This window comes from Schistocerca serialis, chromosome 10 (genome assembly GCF_023864345.2).
Source record: "Schistocerca serialis cubense isolate TAMUIC-IGC-003099 chromosome 10, iqSchSeri2.2, whole genome shotgun sequence".
Taxonomy (NCBI): Eukaryota; Metazoa; Arthropoda; class Insecta; order Orthoptera; family Acrididae; genus Schistocerca; species Schistocerca serialis.
In genome coordinates, this window is record NC_064647.1 from 230,906,188 (window position 1) to 230,929,387 (window position 23,200).

Here is a 23,200-nt window from a genome sequence, read left to right on the forward strand (position 1 = left end):
CCTCGAAGCCGCTACTTATTACTCGAGTGACTCCCCATTTGGCATTATCAGTCTGAGTGATCGCCGTTCCAGTCGTCTCACAAAGCAAAATTCCCTGGCAGGACAGCTAACTGAATGCTAATCTCCCACGGGGCAATCCACCGCGCTTATCCACCCGGCTACGGAGACCCTGCATTATGAATATGTTCAGCAAAATTAGTTCCTTCAAAAAACTCACGGCCCTCTTTGTTTCTCCTTTTTCCCTCGTACATGCTGTGCGAGATCGTACACAGTACGGTCCTATCAACAGGTTTTACTGACATCCGAAAATCAAATGAAATCGCTGATACTTACCATAGACTCTGCGCTGTTTGTATCAGTACGCATTTAGCACGATGGATCAGCTTATTTTGTCCCATTCATCGATTCTCCGTTGAATTAAAGAGTCTCACGCATATCGAAACGCCACGCCACTCCCGACACACGTTAACGCCCATTATGACGTCTCTTAAGAACGAATGCATGGTGAACAAAATAACTGCAATTAAAAGTCAGCTGCCTTAACGATTTCACGACACGCACGTTGACGGGTGACAACTCTTACACCATCGCCGCACGTTAAGTCGTCTTACATCTTTACTGCTCAACGATTTAAGAAATAAGAACAAAACCCTACTGGAATGTCTTAATATTTCCGTTAAACCTGTAGACACGACAGCTTAACTGTGGCATCAATTTTGCAAACCGCAAACTGTTTCGAAATAACGAACGTCGTCACACGAGTTCGTTCTATATCTGGGTACAGTGTCATGGCTGACGATATTGTTATCCTGAATGGAACGAAGTTTAATAAGTAGATAATATGAGAGTGAACCAGATAATACAAGTAATTGGGAGTAACAGAACTGAAATTAGCCATAATCTTAACACCACTGGGCACCACGAAGTGTGAAGTGATGACATTCTGATACCTTACAAGAAAAAAAATCGCACATGAATGGCGAAGGAAGGTGGAAACGAAGCCTACTAACATAGGCGAAGAGGGCATTCCAAAAGAGAGAGATCAGTAACTGGAAGAAATTGAAATTTTTGGTAGTGCATGTGTTGAGCACAGCATCGAAGGGAAGAGGATCATGGACTGAGGGGAAACGAACAGAAGAGATTCAAAGCGTTTATCATGTGTTATACAAGGTTGCTGAAAATGAGGAAAGAGGCGGTTTTCTGCAAAAATCAAGGAGGAAAGGAATACGTGGAAAACGTTGGCAAGAAGAAGGGACAGGATGAAAGAACTTCAAGGAGTGACTTAGCTGGCAGTAAAGGGACGTGTTGGGGATAAAAGTTTTAGAGCAATACAAAGGTTGGAGTACGTCTAACACGTAATTCTGCACAGAAGAACAAGTCGTGGCGGGACACAAGCGTAAGACGAAAGTAAGTGTACTTTTCCATGATATTTATGATCGAAACTCTTGAGGCAATGTACGTACGTGACTTCACTCGCGGAGTTTTTCTGTGGACTGTGTGAAACTATGTTAAAGGCCAAAACTTTAAGAATAAAGGCATTACCTATAAATTCTGTAGTGGAACGATTTTACTTCCGCTGATGATAATGATAGTCCTACATTTGGATCTTTAATTAATGCAGCCGAAAAACTATTTTTGAAGCATTATCAGTGTTCCACAGCCCTGTGTGTAACCATGACCTCCAACGTCCGACAATAGGTTTATTATTACGTACTTTTCGTTAAGCGCACGATGGACAAGGTATTTATATAGGCTTCATCCAGGTCAATTCTCGTTACTTACAATTTAATTTAAATGCGGCAGTGTTCTAGAATAACTAAAGCTATGCACTTTAGCGTGTGCGTCATCTTTTCATTGATCGCAAATGCCGCCGCGCTCAACTGCAGGAAATGAACCTGAAAGGTCGCTAAAACAAAACATGCCCGGCAATCACGTATCAAACACCAGTCTTCATATTATGCAGCGACTTTAACGTACTGCTACTTTCTTATGCACAATGACGGGTGGTCTGGGGGTTCACATAGCCAGACAAGCTGAACCAGGCCTTGTCTGAAGAAACGAAGAACCACCGAAATCTTCCGATACCACTTCATTTAGAAAGCACCATAAGATCCCGAACACAAGTGTTTTTAATGATCTGAAAAGCGTTCAGGTGCTTCTCGTTAATGCTCTGAGAAAATATACTATTTTAATTCTCGATTGTAAGGCTTGCCAACATAGCTGTTTCGTCGCACTATTTCTGTAAGCTGGAGTTAACGTTTTGTGTTCTACCGACCTGCTTGAATCTTTTTCTTATGTCTCTGTTCCACGAGAGTTTAGGAACTGCAGTTGGATGACGGTAACATCTCGCCACGATAGTTCGGCTGACAATTCAACTACCACAAATGAGTTTATATTAATGTCGCCTCCTTTTCCAACTATTCAGCCATTTTCAGAAGAATTTTAGTGTGTAAACATCAGCTGAAGGTGGGTGAATGGTCGTCAGCCAAAAATTGCGGCAAGGAGACGTCATACAGTTGTCGTATTGAAGCCTCGCAGAACGCTCGTTGCACTGGGAAAACTTCACCAATCACGTCTGGCACGGAATTCCGGAAACACGTTTCAGGCCCGTTTTATTTTAATCACCCAGAACATATTTGATTTTATTTGTACAATCTATACTGGAAGGTAAACATTCCGCTTAATGAGGTACTTCGCACATGCAAATATTCATTGTATGCGCTGTCGTATCTCTTATTTCCAGTTGACATGCTCTCAGGCCACACACGTCCCTAACAGCGCGCCAACCAGTGCAATCACATATTTGATATACGTGTAGTTTCAGGTCAGCAATCTAACTATGTACACGTCAGTTTTGAGGCCAAAAATAGAAAAGCATCACCGTGTTTTGTGTAACATTTTATACAAAACCAGGCCCACTGGAGATGCAGGGTGTAGAGACATGTTTTGGCAAAGAACAAAAACGAGAATGTTTTTTTAAAAGGTGGAGTTAAAATCCTAATTCAATTAGCAAATTCGGAAAAACGGCAACAGGAGCATCCAATCCGACTGAAACGTGGTTTCCCCACATTTGCACAAAACCTGACATGTAGAAGGGATTATAAACGTCAAAGCACTATAGAGGAACGTGTCAAATACAACCCACCCTTCCTCTTTCAAATAAAGGCTCCAACAAACCCTTTCCTGGTGTATGCTATGCTACCCCTCTAGTACGAGGTGCATTCAAGTTCTAAGGCCTCCGATTTTTTTTTCTAATTAACTACTCACCCGAAATCGATGAAACTGGAGTTACTTCTCGACGTAATCGCCCTGCAGACGTACACGTTTTTCACAACGCTGACGCCATCATTCCATGGCAGCGGCGAAGGCTTCTTTAAGAGTCTGTTTTGACCACCGGAAAATCCCTGAGGCAATAGCAGCACGGCTGGTGAATGTACAGCCACGGAGAGTGTCTTTCATTGTTGGAAAAAGCCAAAAGTCACTAGGAGCCAGGTCAGGTGAGTAGGGAGCATGAGGAATTACTTCAAAGTTGTTATCACGAAGAAACTGTTGCGTAACGTCAGCTCGATGTGCGGCTGCGTTGTCTTGGTGAAACAGCACACGCGCAACCCTTCCCGGACGTTTTTGTTGCAGTGCAGGAAGGAATTTGTTCTTCAAAACATTTTCGTAGGATGCACCTGTTACCGTAGTGCCCTTTGGAACGCAATGGTTAAGGATTACGCCCTCGCTGTCCCAGAACATGGACACAATCATTTTTTCAGCACTGGCAGTTACCCGAAATTTTTTTGGTGGCGGTGAATCTGTGTGCTTCCATTGAGCTGACTGGCGCTTTGTTTCTGGATTTAAAAATGGCATCCACGTCTCATCCATTGTCACAACCGACGAAAAGAAAGTCCCATTCATGCTGTCGTTGCGCGTCAACATTGCTTGGCAACATGCCACACGGGCAGCCATGTGGTCGTCCGTCAGCATTCGTGGCACCCACCTGGATGACACTTTTCGCATTTTCAGGGCGTCATGCAGGATTGTGTGCATAGAACCCACAGAAATGCCAACTCTGGAGGCGATCTTTTCAACAGTCATTCCGCGATCCCCCAAAACAATTCTCTCCACTTTCTCGATCATGTCGTCAGACCGGCTTGTGCGAGCCCGAGGTTGTTTCGGTTTGTTGTCACACGACGTTCTACCTTCATTAAACTGTCGCATCCAAGAACGCACTTTCGACACATCCATAACTCCATCACCACATGTCTCCTTCAACTGTCTATGAATTTCAATCGGTTTCACACCACGCAAATTCAGAAAACGAATGATTGCACGCTGTTCAAGTAAGGAAAACGTCGCCATTTTAAGTATTTAAAACAGTTCTCATTCTCGCCGCTGCCGGTAAAATTCCATCTGCGGTACGGTGCTGCCATCTCTGGGAGGTATTGACAATGAACGCGGCCTCATTTTAAAACAATGCGCATGTTTCTCTCTCTTTCCAGTACGGAGAAAAAAAATCGGAGGCCTTAGAACTTGAATGCACCTAGTACTATCTAAATCCCCTCCGTTGACCTTTCCAACAACTCATCCCACATACTCTCTTATATCACTTACCCTCCAATCCTGTCAGCATCATAGTCAGCAGCCCATGGTCTCGCGGTCGCGTTATCGCTTCCCGAGCACGGGGTCCGGGGTTCGATTCCCGGCGGGTATTTTCACCTGCCTCGAGATGACTGGGTGAGTTCTCATTTCATCATCATTCATGAATGTGGCGAGTTCGGACTGAGAAAAGGTTGGGAATTTGCACGGGCGCTCATAACTGCGCAGCTGAGCGCCTCACAAACCAAACATCATCATCATCATCATCATCATCATCATCATCATCATCCAAGTCCCTCACCTACAAAATGTTATCAGGAACCCACAGGACATTCATCCTTATATAGGGTTATCAAAAAACGTTTACAAACTAGCCTGACATGTATACAACAAGGATTAGTCATCACATGGGAACCGGGGATTGCAAAAGTCAAGAGAGGGCTTTGCTCCACAAACAAGGGCGGAACGTACGGAACCGTCGCCATTCACGCCGTGGAAGCGTTGTGGGCAACATGGTGAAGTAGCTCAGATGCTTTGATTCATGGCGCGGCCAATTGCAATGGACTGGAAGCCGTGCGACTGTATGGTGCGAAATATTCCGAATGCTGGACGCTGGTCGCCAACGAACAACAGATAGTTGTGGCGGAAGAAGCGTTCCCGAAAGGGCGCAGAGTACGCCGAAGTACACAAGGTGTATCCCGCGCCACCCTTCCGTCTGGCGCACTATTTACTACGAAGGGACGCATCCGTTTCATTCCCAACGCGTCCAGGCACTGCAACCCAGGGACTACCACCAGCGAACGGGATGCAGGAATCCAGTGGAGACCGAAGCTTCACAGCCAGTGTCTTCACCGACGAGGCTGCGTGCTCACTCGACGCCGTGATGAACGTACACACACACACACACACACACACACACACACACACACACACACACCAGCGCACAGCACGTGGGCGGATGTCAATCCACTTGCTACACGTTCGCCTGTCCCATGGCGCGAATTTCCCCTTAACGTGTGGGCTGGCGTCGACGGAGTTATTTGAAGGGCCTCGTGTGTAGAACACCTGCTGCATCACCTAATGGGCAGGGCTGTTGCGGCAGCAGAATGTCTCCGAGATAAACGAGGTATCTTTGAGAAGTTGTGCCGTTGAATGCGGCGTCGATGTCTGGCGTGTCACGATGCATCTGGACAAAACTCTTAACATCTGTAGTGACCATCCATATGTAGCATGTGACGCCACTCAATACCCCCGGACGGCCTTTGCCACTCCACTTCCTGTGCGATTAATGATCCTTGTATGCCCGACGTGCCTTGTCAGTTTGTAAACTTTTTTAATCACCCTTTAGATTTGAAGATGAAACATCCGTCATTAAAGTTAAGGCTGCAGTTTTTATTCTTACCAATCCATTTATGGCCAAGAATAAATTCAATAAAAAGGGCAGAACAGCGACAAGTAGTCGTTGGTAGCCTACCTCCCTTGTGGGTATCTAAATAACGGGTAATTAAACTAGAGCAAATGTGATTTCCTATTTTTTCCTTTCAGAGAGGTCACAGTTAGTAGCAATTGACGGAAAGTCATCGAGTAAAACAGAAGTGATTTATGGCGTTCCCCAAGGTAGTGTTGTAGGCCCTTTCCTGTTCCTTATCTATATAAACGATTTGGGAGACAATCTGAGCAGCCGTCTTCGGTTGTTTGCAGATGACGCTGTCGTTTATCGACTAATAAATTCATCAGAAGATCGAAACTAACTGCAAAACGATTTAGAAGAAATATCGGAATGGTGCGAAAAGTAGCAGTTGATCTCAAATAACGAAAAGTGTGAGGTCATCCACACGAGTGCTAAAAGGAACGCGTTAAACTTCGGTTACACGATAAATCAGTCTAATCTAAAAGCCGTAAATTCAACTAAATACCTAGGTATTACGAACAACTCAAATTGGATGGAACACATAGGAAATGTTGTGGGGAAGGCTAACCGAAGACTGCGTTTTATTGGCAGGACACTTGGAAAACTTAACAGATCTAGTATGGAGACTGCCTACACTACGCTTGTCCGCCCTCTTTTAGAATACTACTGCGCGGTGTGGGATCCTTACCAGATAGGAGTGACTGAGTACATTGAAAAAGTTCAAAGAAGGGCAGCGCGTTTTGTATTATAGGGAAATAGAGGAGACTGTCACAAAAATTATACAGGATTTGGGATGGACATCATTAAAAGAAAGGCGTTTTTCGTTGCGACGGAATCTTCTCACGAAATTCCAATCACCAAATTTCTCCTCCGAATGCGAAAATATTTTGTTAACACCGACCTACATAGGGAGGAACGATGAGCACGATAAAATAAGTGAAATCAGAGCTCGTACGGAATAATATAGATGTTCATTCTTCCCGCGCGCTATGCGAGATTGGAATAATAGAGTATTGTGAAGGTGGTTCGATGAACCCTCTGGCAGGCACTTAAATGTGATTTGCAGAGTATCCATGTAGATGTCGAAGTTAGCAGCTACACTGCTGAACTGGTATGGATCGACAGAGATAATAAACATAGTTTAGTGGGTTTTAAGTGCATTTTGTTACTGGGAGTTGAGCGATCCTGCAGCTCCCCGTTTTGAGCCTCCAATGCTCAAGGAACTCAAGTCTATGCACGAATGTGAAGCGTCTTGTCTGCAAATGCCTTGAAACGAGGCCCAGTGCTAAACATGTTTAGTGGGACACTGAGTTCCAATGGTGAGTGTTGGGAAGTGATACTGGTAATTACGATCTATACCAGCGCTCGACGCATCAAATTATTTTTCTAGTGCACAATACGCACGCTTATTTGCACAGGAAAGCGCGGAATCTACGAACCTGTTGAGTGTTTTTGTTTGCGATAAGCGTGCGCGGTCAGCCACTTCAGAGAAGACCCTGGCCCGTGCAGCGTCAGCGATAAGCGTTAACGTAAACAGATGGCGCCTGCAGCGTGCGGTTTCTGCGGGCACCTCACCTCACACAAGCAAAGCAAACCAAACCAGGAGGCCCCTCGCCGCTTTACCTCCACAAGCGCGCCCACGTACAGGGCTGCACAGCAAATATTTCGATAGCAGAAAGCGCCACTGATACGCGGATTTCACAGATTGGAACGGCAGTCGGGGAGGCTGCCTTTGCAGTCCACATACACAGAGTTACGGGTTTCAAACGTGTATTTAAATAGGGTGTAATTATTTCAATTGAACGATTCCTACTGAGAGTACCACAAAGCAGACTAAATTATATCGTCAGTGCTGTTTGTAGCAAGAGGCTAGGGTAAGTAGTTTAGGAGGTATCGTGGTTTGAAAATTGTAAACTACAGTTGTCTGTTCCATGTTGTAGCACAAACGAATGAATTTCAGAGATGCGTTATGTGCAGCTCTGCACGGATATTAATACGTCTCCGAGGGTGTCGTGTTGTTAAATGGGGCATTCATTACCTAGGATAAACCAAAGAAAGGTTAATACAGTACCCTTCTGGGATCTGACCCATAAAGAACCAATGTATCCTCAAAACCTGTGCTCAAAATGACTACCACCAACGTTAGTAGAAGTTTGCGATCTGCAATGCAACGACTCTTGGGCACGTTCTAGCATTTCAGCTGGAATTGCAGCGCAAGCAGGAGTAATACTCCGTTTCATATTATCCTTAATTGTTTGAAGGTGGTTATGTCCATTGGGATATATTTCTCGGCGTACACTGTTCACAAACGACATACTTCCTACATTCTCAATAGACCACGAGCACGTCCGCTTTTTTCCGCATTGGGAAATGCCGTCTTCCAACCACGACCTACTACATCCACTGATCACACAGTAAGTGACAACATAAAAGTCGCGACGCTGCCGCGTGTAGCGTCTAACAAGGCGAACTCCCGCCGCACCCCCCCCCCCCCCCCACCCCAGATTTAATGGTAAAATGGGGCAGTGCACAGCCCACCATAAACTGCGCACAGATCAAGCAAGGAAACAGGAAGGTGTGCTGTACTGTGAAAAAAAAAAAAAACAGCAAAATACAAATAGTGAACTGTTCAAGATGTACAACATCGAGCGAATTGTAAATAACGCAGTGCTGATAACTGCGAAGTTGAGCGCCCCACAAAGCAACGCACCACCACCACATTTTGCAGGACAACGCTCAAGCACGTATAGAGCAAGCTGTTACTGATTTGTTTGACTTATGGGGCTGCTAAGTGCTATACCACCTACTGCACTCCCCTGACTTAAGCCCTCTTAATTTCAACTCGATTTCTAAACTGAAGGAAATACTTCACGGCATTCGCTTCAGAACCGCGCCGCTCGAACTGTCAACACAACTGGTACTGCTAAGAGTATCCTACGACTTCCACATCGCTAGCAACGGGTTATACAGAATGCTGGCGACTACTTTGAAGGTCAGTAAAACTTTGAAACACGTATTTTGTACGAGCTGTAAATAAATAGTTGCCACTATTTAAGTTTCAACCCTCGTATACTGAAAGGCATGAGGACTAGTCGGCCACGCACGTATGTTGAAAACATTGAGCGTTTCCGAGATCACACGGAGCCCTCTGAAACCCACGAGACGGGCAAGCCAGGAACTTCAACTTCCTCAAAGAACGGCGCGGCGTGTTCTGAAACGATGACTGCATACAAAGCCCTACAAGTTGCAGTTATTGCAGCAACTGCGTCCCGCTGACCACGACAGAAGATAGAAATATTGAATTTCAGTTTTCCACTCATCTTTTCGGACGAATCAAAGTTTCATCCATCGGGTAAGGTAAAACGAGCACAATGTAAGAATTCGGGGGGTACAAAACACTGGCTTGATCGTCGAATATGAAGGGGCACACCGGAACAGTGTTTTGTGACGATCCTGTTCACAAAAGTTTATGAACCTTTCCTTTTTGCGGAACGAACTGAGAGGAATATCGCACGTGGACATGCTACAAAACTTGCTGCCTCCTCACCTTCACGAACATTCAAATGATTTCATTTCTGTGCATGACTGCGCGCCGCCTCACTTTCACGTTGAAGTGCTGTGTTGTCTTAAAACCGTCACACATTGGATTGGACAGGTGGGCAACGATGTCTTGTTCACTGCTTTGGGCCTCTACGGCCACCATACATCACATGTGATTTCTGATGCGGTAGTGCGTGAAAGAGTCCTTGTCCCACCGATGGCAGCTACTTTTCTGGGTCTGAGAAATCGAATTGCTGAAGCTGTCGACTGAATAAACAGTGAGTTGTTGATTGGTGTGTGGAATGAAATGGACTAGCGTTTCAATGTATCTCTAACAATGCATGGTTCTAGTGTCTATTATAAGGGACAGTATCGATCCTATGTACAGCGCCTATTGTTGTACTCTATAGCGCCTATTGTTGTAAGGTATAGCGTCTATTGTTGTAAGGTAAAGCGTCTGTGCGAACACAAAACTTTTAACCTTCATCTTCTTTCTTTTACGGTTTATCTGTAATAAACAACTGAAACCCGTATTTGTGGCAGCTGCTATGCAGCCCTGCGAAGGCGGAGTACGCTGGTCCACGACAGCTGTCGCCACTTCCGCTAGGCGGTTTTAACCTGCGGTACGTGACGGGGGACTCTTGCGTCCGCCCAGACAGCCAACGCAGGCCGACAGGCGCAGACACCGCCCGTCAGCTCGCAGCAGACAAGTCCTGTCCGTCGCACACCACAACTAAACTCTGCAGCTCAGCCAGTGTCCACCTTACACACGCAGGTGCGGCTGTGCTACACATATGGGCGTCTGTAGAAAAATGTCCGAGGGGGTCGGACACAAATTGGGAGCAGACACGTAAGCTGCTACTGGCTGAACAATAAATTTGGCGGATTTACAGTAAATCAACCTGATAACTGTGAGACAATTCTGTGATGAAGAAAAGCTCCTGTACTCCAAATGTGTCCCCCCCTCCGCCCCCCCCCTTCCCATTACATGGACACCTATGAGTACATTTATAGGGTATAAAGCTGCCCCTACCGATCGGTTTTATGCAACCCGCAATTCCTTTAAAAACCACGCGCAAGTTATCAGTACTACATGAAAATGAAGTACTACATGAAAATGAAGAGTATTTTCTTCCAGGAAAACGAACGTAGTTAATCTCTGTATTCGGGTACATTTTGGCTGGAGGCAATAGTTTTCGAGTAACTCGGGAACAACGCGTTTGATGGTCAAATGTCACTTTTGTACGTTTTTCTTGAATAATTTCAGACAAAAAGGTCGTGCTCACTTTTTCTCTAGGATTAATAGTTTGTGTGTAGCAAGCGAGACAAAATGAAAATTGTGTGTATGGCAACTGAATGCGGTGTGGTTTGCATACAACTCAGTGGCAGCGGGTTAGCTGAATCACCCTTCCATCTACCGCACAAGTGGAAAAGTGCAACACGGTATCGAAAATACTCGTCAGTCTAGCTCTGCTTTCCGTCATTCTACGCGTGTTTCATTAGTCCCGAGGAATACGATGGTCAGAAAACATTGGTTTCACACTTTCGTAATGTAGTGTACATATGCATACTTCGCATTGCTAAACAGCGTACATTCCAAACCTTAGACTGCTTTGTTGCTTATTTACTACTGCAATCTACTTATGTTAGTCCGATGCCTTTCTTTAGTTTATGATAAGCAAAAGAGCGGACTGTATTGAGTGGTGTTAATGTAAATGTCGCATGACTAGGGCCTCCCGTCGGATAGACCGTTCGCCGGGTGCAAGTATTTCGATTTGACGCCACTTCGGCGACTTACGCGCCGATGGGGATGAAATGATGATTAGGACAACACAACACCCAGTCCCTGAGCGGAGAAAATGTCCAACCCACCCGGGAGTCTAACCCAGGCCCTTAGGATTGACACACGCTCAGCACTCAGCTACCAGGGGGGCGGCCAGTGGTGTTAATGTTTTATCGTATATAGGCACATGAAAACTGTATGATTGGGTGGATAGTAAATTAACACTATAGTAAATCTAGCAGGTGTGCTTTTGGTCAACCAAAATTATGGAAACTACCGCTCGCCGTGCATCTGCAATGGAACGTACACCGTCCGTACGATATCTATTACAAATTTTGCCATAAGGCAGTGACAACCGACAGTGCTGAAACCGTGAAAACTTAACGCTTCTCAGCGACTAAATGACAAATGGTTTAAGTGGCTCTGAGCACTATGGGACTTAACTGCTGACGTCATCAGTCCCCTAGAACTTTGAACTACTTAAACCTAACTAACCAACCTAAGGACATCACACACATCCGTGCCCGAGGCAGGATTCGAACCTGCGACTGTAGCGGTCGCGCGGTTCCAGACTGTTGCGCCTAGAACCGCTCGGCCACTCCGGCCGGCACTGAATGACATCCATGTTAGGAATTCGTAGGTTCTACACAAGAGAAATTAAGACAAAGGTAGTGAATAGTTGAATCGTGCATAATTTATACATGTACGAGGGTTGAATGAAAATTAATGCCTCCACCTTCGTTAATTGGGTTTAGATGGGAATATTTTAATAAATCAAACGCAGAAATAATCCCTAAAATGTGATCTTTAATCATCAATTTTCACTTTTTCACATAATCGCCAGTCAAGTGGATAGATTTGTGCCAACGATGAACAAGTTTTCTGAGGCCGTCACGGAAGGAGTCGACACACTTTTCTCGGAACCACAGTCTCGCAGTCCTCTCAATGTCTTCAGAAGTATAATGACGTCCCCGCAGATCGTGTTTCATTATCACGAACGGATGGAAGTCAGACGGTACTAAATCTGGGCAGCATGGATGCCGTACGGTGGTGAGATTCAGTCTTTGAAGTTCTGCTGTGGTAGCACGTGAAGTTTGTGGTCTCGCAGTCATGCTGCTGGAAAACACATCCCTTTTCCTTTCACATATACGCTATCACCATAAACTGCGTTCATTAACTGATGAATCTCCTTGGGGATGATACCTTCTGTTGCCAAGAATTCAATGACTGCATGTTGCTTAAATCGCACTGACCGGCCGTCGGCACAAGGTTCCATACTTCACACCCTAACAACACAACCGTTCAGTGCTAAGGCTTCACGCCAACTAGAGCTGTAGAGAAGAGGCTACGGAACAAGCCAGTACATGCCGCGTACCAATGCTGCCAACTGTTGGAGAGTTACGATGGTGGAGACATTACTTTTCAGTCAACCCTGGTTATAAGACGGTTCGAACAGCAAAACGAATTAAAATGCGACCACTAACGTATTTTTAAGAACTGTTGCACTGGTTGACACTTATTCCACACATCAGAAACATGCGTCAAACAGTAAGTACACTACTGGCCATCAAAATTGCTACACCACAAAGATGACGTGCTACAGACACGACATTTAACCAACAGGAAAAGGACGCTGTGATATGCAAATGATTACCTTTTCAGAGCATTCACAAAAGGTTGGCGCCGGTGGCGACACCTACAACGTGCTGACGTGACGAAAGTTTCCAACCGATTTCTCATACACAAACAGCAGTTGACCGGCGTTGCCTGGTGAAACGTTATTCTGGTGCCTCGTGTAAGGAGGAGAAATGCGTACCATCACGTTTCCGACGTTGATAAATGTCGGATTGTAGCCTATCGCGATTGCGGATTATCGTATCGCGACAATGCCGCTCGCGTTGGTCGAGATCCAATGACTGTTCGCAGAATTTGGAATCGGTGGGTTGAGGAGGGTAATACGGAACGCCGTACTGTATCCCAACGGCCTCGTATCACTAGCAGTCGAGATGACAGGCACCTTATCCGCATGGCTGTAACGGATCGTGCAGCCACGTCTCGATCCCTGAGTCAACAGCTGGGAATGTTTGCAAGACAACAACCATCTGCACGAACAGTTGGTCGTCGTTTGCAGCAGCATGGACTATCAGCTCGGAGACCGTGGCTGCGGTTACCCTTGACGCTGCATCACAGACAGAAGCGCCTGCGATGGTGTACTCAACGACGAACCTGGGTTCACGAATGGCAAAACGTCATTTCTTCGGATGAATCCAGGTTCTGTTTACAGCATCATGATGGTCGCATCCGCGTTTGGCAACATCGCGGCGAACGCACATTGGAAGCGTGTATTCGTCATCGCCATACTGGCGTATCACCCGGCGTGATGGTATGGGGTGCCATCGGTTACACGTCTCTGTCACCTCTTGTTCGCATTGACGGCACTTTGAACAGTGGACGTTTCAGATGTGTTACGACCCGTGGCTCTACCCTTCATTCGATCCCTGCAAAACCCTACATTTCAGCAGGATAATGCACGACCGCATGTTGCAGGTCCTGTACGGGCCTTTCTGGATACAGAAAATGTAACTGCTGCCCTGTCCAGCACATTCTCCAGATCTCTCACCAATTGAAAACGTCTGGTCAAAGGTGGACGAGCAACTGGCTCGTCACAATACGCCAGTCACTACTCTTGGTATGGTGTTGAAGCTGCATGGTCAGCTGTACCTGTACATGCCATCCAAGCTCCGTTTGACTCAATGCCCAGGCGTATCAAGGCCGTTATTATGATCAGAGGTGGTTGTTCTGGGTACTGATTTCTCAGTATCTGTGCACCCAATTTGCGTGAAAATTTAACCACATGTCAGTTCTGGTATATTTGTAGAATGGATACCCGTTTATCATCTGCATTTCTTCTTGGTGTAGCAATTTTAATGGCCAGTCGTGTATTATTCTCTTAATAGCCCTCTATAGTGCCGTCGGGCATTTCTCGATATCTCTGACACCACTGAATGTGGCAGCTCTCTCCGTAAACCAACAGTCGTCCGCGAGATCGTGGCAATTGCCGACCGGACGGCGGAGACGAGCCATCCGTCTGACACACCTGTTGAGTCTGTCGTTTGGCAGTTAGGCGTGAAGCACCCAGCAGGTCGCTTGCCGCGCCCAGCGGTGGTACAGGGGGACTTCTAGCACGAAGCTGCGTGGCTGTTGGCGCGGGATGCAGCCGAGCCGGGGCCCGCCCGCCTTCCTCCACAGTGGGGCCGCAGCTATCGATTCCGGCAGACTGCTGCGGCCCCTGTTCTGCAGAGCACAGGCAGAGGTGCTGGCAAGAGGCGTGCGCGTGGCAGCCGGGGCCGCGGCGGGCAGGAAGCCGCCGCCGCCTTATCCGGCGGTCGCTATCGGCCGCTTCCGGCACGGACGGGCCGCTATCACACGGGGGGAGGGCACGACGTCGGGACCACAGATTTACTTCACACTTCTGACACCTTTAGCACGTCACTAAAAAGACAATGTGCAAGTAGCAAGGTGCACTACTTACTACGTCGATTCCGAGAAAATCGCAATTTTACGCGTCTACAATATAATTGATTTAAATGAAGCAACAAGTTTACTGTTACCAGTCACTGTATTTACACGAGGCATGTCTTCAGACACTGCTTCCACTCCAACGGATTCCAATGCTCAATGTGCCATTCCTTCTCACACCGTGCAGATTTAGGTGCATTACATTACATCTGCCCGATCACTTTGATTCTAGGAAAACTAAAGGCACCACAGTAGCAAGTCTGACGCTGTGAATTTTAATGGAAGCAAGACAAACATCAAGACACCATCTTCATACAGCAGTATACACCTAGGAAAAAGCGACCTCGAATTTAAAATTGTGAAATGTGTTTGACATTTCAAGAATATGTTTATAAACTCTAGGGAATGACATAAAATATACGAGGCACGTTTTTTAAGTAACTACCGTTTTGAAATTTAAGACGTCCTAAGATATCTCAAGAATATCATTTTTACATGAAAGCCTGTACCTTAATCTACGCACTGACGCCATTACAGTCTGATGCTTCCTTGTTTACGTTGTGTACCGAGTGTTTAAGATGCCTCCGATAATCATGAGTCCCGCTGACTTTGAAGTACTGGCTGTTATAAGATTTCTTAGTGCTAAAGGCCTAAAAGCGATCGATATTCATCGTGAGATCTGTGCAGTTTACGGAGAAAACATTACGAGTGATGGAAGGGTAAGAAAGAGGGTGAGAGCATTTAAAGATCTCCGCATAAATGTGCATGATGAACAACGGAGCAGGCGTCCTTCGGTCGTTAATGAAAGTTTGGTGCAGGAAGTGTACAATAATGTGAGAGAAAACAGACACTCTACCATTTCCTCCTTGCGGGATGACTTTCCTAATGTTTCTCGTAGTGTTTTGTATGGCATTGTGACCGAGCACTTGAATTACCGAAAATTGTGCGCACGTTGCGTACCGCAAATGTTGACGGATGTGCACAAAACCAAACGTTTAGACAGTGCATTGACTTTCCTCGAGCGGTACCACAACGATGGTGGTGATTTCTCCAGCCAAATTGTTACGAGCGATGAAACATGGGTGGCCTACGTCACACCAGAATCAAAGCAACAGTCCATGGAAGTTGAGCAAGGGCATAGTTCTGCTGCAAGACAATTCCCGTTCGCATGTGGCGAATCAGACCAAAGATCTCATCACATCTTTTCGATGGGGAACTCGAAGTCATCCTCCGTACAGCCCCGATCTTGCGCCCAGTGACTACCATCTGTTCCTGCAGCTGAAGAAACACCTGGGCGGTCAGCGTCTTTAAGACGATGACGAAGTCAAAACAGTGGTGATGCAGTGGTTAACAAGTCAGGCGGCAGACTTCTATGAGGAGGGTATTCAAAAACTGATACAACGTTATGACAAGTGCCTCAATATTGACGGAAATTATGTAGAAAAGTAGATTAAGGTACAGACTTTCATGTAAAAATAAAAGTATTGAGATATCTTAGCACGTCTTTTTAATTTCAAAACGGTACTTAAAAACACGGCTCGTATATCCACGACGCGTTTCAAAGGTGGATTTACATTTGTTAGTATGACGTATGTACGTGTGATGTGTTGTGACATTGTAAGGGACCTGTGACCATTACAGTGCCACAAATTCCTCCAAAAGATCGTAACCCAACACACACACGTCATACTAACAAATGTAAATCCACCTGATGATAGGAGTTTAAACCTTTGAAATGCGTCGTGGATACCAATAAACAGTGACTGGTTACAGTAAACTTGTTTCATTTAATGTCAATAAGTCACGGTGAAGCCTAACCTAAAATGTTCGCATTGAAAGATAACTGAATTATCTGTACGAAGGTGCAGGACGCAAGAAGTCATGGTCGTCAACTGATTAGCGTTCTAGCTTCGTAAGGCGAATGAGTATGAGGCGACGGTTCGACTCTGCTCAGACTTATTTATTAACCTATATATTTTCGTCACTGGTCATATTTAATTTATACATTTGAGACGTAATATAATGAAAAAGAGTGTATTTGCACGAAGTTCTTCATCTACAACGTGTGAATGTCGAGAGCATGTCGGACGAGTAATTGCACTGAGAATAACGTTATTCGCATCATTATTTATCTAGGTTTGACTTGGGCTTTCCAAGCCTGTCGCTCGTACTTGAAAATTTAATTACAAATGGTAAATAATCAATAAGGAGTGAAATTCACTAAAAATTCATTACCTTTTAAATCTAGTATAAAATAATGACCAGTGATAAAAACAACATAGATAAAACAATAAGCATTAGCGGGATTCGTACCGTCGCCTCGACCGAGACCCTGCTGCTAAGGGCGAACGCTGACCACTTAACCACGACTTCTCGCGGCCCGCACCTTCGCACGAATACATCAGTTATACAATAGGCGCGTAAAATTTGTTGCGGCTTCCTCGGGATTGTCTGTGAAGTGCATCTTATTACTGGTACATTACGTTGTTTTCATGTGCCTACTGAAGGCGCACAGAGTGTGAAGTAAACCGGTGATCCCAACGTCGTGGTCCCCCTTGACCAGCTGTGGTGTACGGGGTTTCAGCGCTTCACGCTGCTCTATCCCCTTCATCTATGCACAACTACTCCGTGTAACCTGCTTATTGTAGCTATGCGTTTCTCTGCCTCAAGAACAACGCAGAGGGAACACTACGATTTTCAGACGGAGAACGAAGTACTCGTATTGAAAAAAGGACAGGGATGTAACCAATCGTCCCTACTCTTCGGTCCATACATCGCAGAACCAAAGACTGAAATGAAGGAAAGGTTAAGGAGTGGGATTAAAATTCAGATTAAAAGATATAAATCTTAAGATTCGCTGATATTGATATCCTCGGAACGTAGAATTACACGATGTGTTGAATGGAATGGTGTAATCAGTACATAATATGGATTCGAGGGCAAACGGAAGAGAAGTGATTATCAGAAACAATACGAGAAGTAAAATAACTTACCAAAATTGATGATCCCAAAGTAGACGATCCCAAAGTAGACGAAGTTTACATTTGTGCTACTGTGGAAGCAGAGAAAGGTATGACCAACGAAGTGAGGAGAACAAAAAGCACACTAGCGCAGGCAAAGAACATTACCGGGCAAAAGTAAGACTACTAGTATCGAACACTGGCCTTAATATGAGGAAGTGCGTTTGGAGCACAGCATTGTATGCTAGTGAAAAGAGGGTTGCGGGAAAGCCGGAACAGAACAAAATTAAGCGTTTTCGATGTGGTGCTACAGACGAATGTTTAACATTAGGTGGACCGATAAAGTAAGAAATGAAGTTCTCCGCTGAAAAGGAATAACGTCCATGGTACTATAGGGCGCTGCAGATGGCAAACTGTAGCGGAGGACAGAGACTGGAACACCTCCAGCAAGTAACTGAGCATGTAGGGTGCAAGTGTTAACCAGATGGTGAGGTTGGCACGAGAGAGGGATTCGTGGCAGGATGCATCAAACCACTCAGTATGATGTACGCTCCTCTCCTTCCCTAACAAGTCCAATTCCCTACATTAGAAAATTGAACATTCCTTGATGGCTCAGGGTGTTTCGTAAGTACTGACCCATTCTTCTAATAAAGCAGTGCCACGTTCAACAAATGTTGACCCACATAATTTTTCCCGCAGATTCGGTCAACATTTGTAAAACTAATTCCTGTCTCTCAAACCCCACGCAATGTGGAGAGAGGGAGGGTTTTAGTTTTAGAGAAGCAAAATTTACGAAGTAAATATTTTTTATTTATCCGGAACCATTTTCCACGCCAAAATGAGAACATGGATTTTCTTGAATTACAGCGCCAACTACCAGCAATCAAAACAAATGTTTAAGACAAAATGTACAGTTTTTTTTATGTAGAATGTGATTCTGCAATTAAAAAATGTGGGTTCCCATCTGAAATTTTATAAAGTTGCCACCCGCTCCACCCCACCCCCAGGGGAGCTGGGGTGGGGTCTAATTTTACCTCCAGCATATGTCCCGCCCCCCCTCGAAAATAATCAACTTTGGATTCTACACAGTTTTTCGTGTGAAGCTTATTTTTCGACTTATTCTGGTATGTGAACTTAAAATTTACACCCTGTACAGTAATTGTGAATGTGGAAGACTGCTGGCAGCCAGCGGCGGACACTTACACTCGGTAGGCGTTGATGGTCTTGGACATGATGCGGAGCTGCTGGCGGCGGCGGCGGCGGCTGGCGCTGTGACGTCAGTGCTGGGCCCGCCGGGTCATCCTAAGCTACTGCTACTACACCTGCGAACACGCCCACAATGCCATCCCCCGCCTGCCGCTGCCCCCTCGTCGCCAGGGCCGCCCCACGTGCACACCGCTGCCGCTCTCACCACGAACGTTACGCCCCTCTAAATATCTGTACCGGTGCCAGTTACGAATCACGTGCCGTCCCTACACCAAAAGGTGTTCATCTGAGAGCTGTAATGGTTCTTGAATTACCTAGCCATTACGGCACCTCACCTCAACCTCTCGATACCAGCAAAATTCTACTGTATTTCTGTGACAATATTCAGATTTGATTTCATTAATGTAGAGGTAATTGGATACATCGATATGTATATATTGCAATGATATTTTTCTTATGTGTGTTCTTTCTTTTGTCACTATGTTCTTTGACGTACTTGTAACTCTGATTTTTTAGGCGCGTAAGCGGTTATTAGAGAGTCAAGTCATGGTCGTCATGTTGAAAAGACGCAAATTGTAGTCGGTTTATGAAATGTGAACTTTAACAGTGAGGAAGATATTTTCAGGTATGTTTCATATTGTGATGTTGCAACAAAAGTAATAAAAAAGAAGTGTAACTTAAATTCGAAGTGCTGATTACTTTTTTACATCACCATTGTCCTAACTTGCAAAAGTTTAATCGTCAACAATGGTTTATGAAACACATCTATAAAACTTTTGAATATCGCAGAATAACACCTAGGTCTCTCTGCATCCGAGCTTGGAATCGTCACTACCTAGGTTTTCGACGATTGAGCCATGAGTTCACAACGAGACCAGCGTGGGAAACACGAAAAGATGAGTGCCCAGTTTATCCATTATTTCATGAAATGACTTTATTAACTGTGCTCTAATGACACCTGCCACATAATATAACTTTGTTGTTGCCCGAAAATGCAATATTTAGCAGCGTGAGAAACACTACAGTCATAATTTCTGACCTTTGTTGTGCTATGGTTGTTAGAGAGCGATAAAATTTAAAAGGGATGAAATTAGGATCCGACGGCGAGGTCATTAGGGATTGAATAAGCTTCGATTGGAGAATGGTAGAGAAGGCGCATGACGTGCTCAAAGAAATCACAACATTCGTTTTCAGTGATTTAGGGACGCCAAGGAAAACCAAATCCTGACGGCTGGACGGAGATTTCAACTGGCGTCTCGCCGAACCCTATTTCTTTTAACAAAATCGTGCACGAATTGCTTGATACAGTTGAACCTCGCTAATCCGCCCCCCGGATGTTCGACTCCCCGTCCCCGCTTAGTCGGACCGTCCCATTTCCGGTGTTTGTTTACCTATAAGGGCCGCTGCTACTGTCAGCATTGGACCTGTCGGTGGCTCATCGCCTGCGACATGGATCAGCAGGCGGTCAAACGTTGCCAGATGCGATGGTTCGATCACTTTTAGGATCACTTGCTTCTATTAGTATTTTTGTGCACACTTTTTTACAAAACTGTTGGCAATGTTTTTATATATTAAAGTACGTAACACTAAATTATGGAACCAACTAAATGTGAACATGTGATGCTCTCTTTGCATGTGGACGTTGATCCCAGTGACGGACGGATCAGTGCAGCTCATGTTGGCCGCACAACGGAAACAGGAATAATTCATGACCAACGCATTGAGGCTGTAACTCGAGCAACCGATAAGAACTACAAAGACGATAACGAAGACAATGAACCTAAGGCTCGAGTATCACATACGGATGCTAAAAATGACTTTCATATAGCACTTCGATACATCGAACACAGCTCTACGGCTACCCCAATCGATATTTTGTCGATTAGGTAATGGCGGAACATAGTGGCATAATCAAAGTTGTCGCCTTCAACACAAAACGAAATTAAATATTTGTCATTAAAACCAGAACTTTTTTTTTACCGTGTGATTTCTCATGTTTTAAACAGTTAAGTGCAAATCAGCTGCGTGTACTTCACTACTGTACTACACATGCGGAACTTTTACTCACAGTAACGAAACCTTATCGTAAGATACTGACGTATTTTACGGTACACGCGCTACTGTACATTACACTTTGGTATAAGATCTTTAGTGTGCGAATGTTTTCTTGTTTTGTCATTGTTTTAACATGGAAAAATATTTCGGACAGTATTTCCAGCTGAACATTAAACTTGTGCTGTACTGTATTGTGATGTTATTGGTCAACGAGGATGTTCCTCTGCTAATCCGACCTTTCTCGCCCTCCGACCGTGCTCCGGTCGCGTTGGGACGAAGTAGGGAGGTTCTACTGTAATGCAATTTCAGTAGGACTCGACAAACGACGAAGTACCACAGACTTACCATCAGGTTAAAAATGCAATCTCACTATCTGTACAAAATTCTGAAAGGTGGACACGACGCCCTCATCCGACCATCCCAAGGCTGTCATGGTTCAATCCGCCAGTATGGAAACGAAATTCCTTGATAATGGTTAACCAGCTGAGCCTCCCTAAAATCTTTCTTCAGATCCTTAACACAGGATAACGTCTCTCAAGGGAACGCCAGAAACATTCATTTCACATGCAGGAAATACTGAAACTCATCAGTTTTTCTTTCTCGTTATTCGACTGCAGCATTAGCTCCCCAAGTACAGTGACTCTCATACGTTTTGAGACGAACACTGTCTGGGTATGAACGAATTTGTGATGGTTAATACCGAAATAAAGATGTAGGGCTGCAATCACGTATGTTTGCTTGTTTACAAGAGAACAAGACCCATTTCTTACTGCGATATATGAAATTCTGCACTTCAAAAGTTTTGGGACAAATGTCAGGGTGCACATATGTTATTCGTTACTTCCTGCGATGTTAGTCATTACCTGTCGAGAGCTCAAAGGAAACTAGTGTGTTTGTATAAAATGGTATGTAGAAGTAATAACAGCACTTTTGAACAGCGGCAGTTTGTAATATTCCACCACGAAAAGGTAAGAACATTCCGATAAATAGCAACATTACTCAACATGGAGAAAAGTACTGTAAAAAATCGTCCGTCGATATGAAGACAGGATAGAAAATCTGCCACAGACAGGCTGTCCAAGAATATTTCAGAGGAGAGAAAAGAGGGCAGTAGTACAAAAGGTCAAGAAAGATCCACTAATCACAGACGAACTGCCATTGAAGCTGAGGAAGAGTTTGGGAAGGAAGCCAGTTCTAGCAGAATCAGATGAATGATGTACAGAGAAAATTTCCGTGGGCGAACTGCCAAAAGCAAGCCCTACATTAGTCCTGCCAATAGGAAGAACAGGCTGCTATTCGAAAGGGAACACAAGAGCATGAAGCAGTGGTATCATGTAATTTTTTTCCGGTGAATCAAAATTTAACATATCAGAACAACAAAGTAGTTTCAGGGGTAAGACAAGGCTGCAACCTGTCTCCACTGTTGTTCATATTATTTATGGATCATATGTTGAAAACAATACACTGGCTGGGTGAGATTAAGATATGTGAACACAAAATAAGCAGTCTTGCATATGCGGATGACTTAGTTGTGATGGCAGATTCAATTGAAAGTTTGCAAAATAATATTTCAGAGGTAGATCAGAATTGTAAGGACTATGGTATGAAGATTAGCATCTCCAAAACGAAAGTAATGTCAGTGGGAAAGAAATATAAACCGGTTGAGTGTCAAATAGGAGGAACAAAGTTAGAACAGGTGGACGGTTTCAAGTACTTAGGATGCATATTCTCACAGGATGACAACACAGTGAAAGAACTGGAAGCGAGATGTAGCAAAGCTAATGCAGTGAGTGCTCAGCTACGATCTACTCTCTTCTGCAAGAAGGAAGTCAGTACCAAGACTAAGTTATCTGTGCACCGTTCAATCTTTCGACCAACTTTGTTGTATGGGAGCGAAAGCTGGGTGGATTCAGGTTACCTTATCAATAAGGTTGAGGTTACGGATATGAAAGTAGCTAGGATGATTGCAGGTACTAGTAGATGGGAACAATGGCAGGAGGGTGTCCACAATGAGGAAATCAAAGAAAAACTGGGAATGAACTCTATAGATGTAGCAGTCAGGGCGAACAGGCTTAGATGGTGGGGTCATGTTACACACATGGGAGAAGCAAGGTTACCCAAGAGACTCATGGGTTCAGCAGT

The 23,200-nt window shown here is 44.8% G+C and overlaps 1 protein-coding gene across 5 annotated transcripts in view; it reads right to left on the reverse strand.

Annotated features, from left to right (window-relative positions):
- LOC126425087 (kinesin light chain) overlaps window positions 1–23,200 on the reverse strand; it is a 431,165-nt gene that overhangs the window by 213,803 nt on the left and 194,162 nt on the right. The window contains exon 2 of one of the 5 annotated variants that reach the window (XM_050088001.1): window positions 19,001–19,119. The exons of the other annotated variants lie outside the window; for them this stretch is intronic. Coding sequence (XP_049943958.1) covers window positions 19,001–19,029 — 29 coding nt within the window. The 5' untranslated portion in view covers window positions 19,030–19,119. The remainder of the gene's footprint in view (window positions 1–19,000; window positions 19,120–23,200) is intronic. 5 annotated transcript variants of the gene reach the window in all.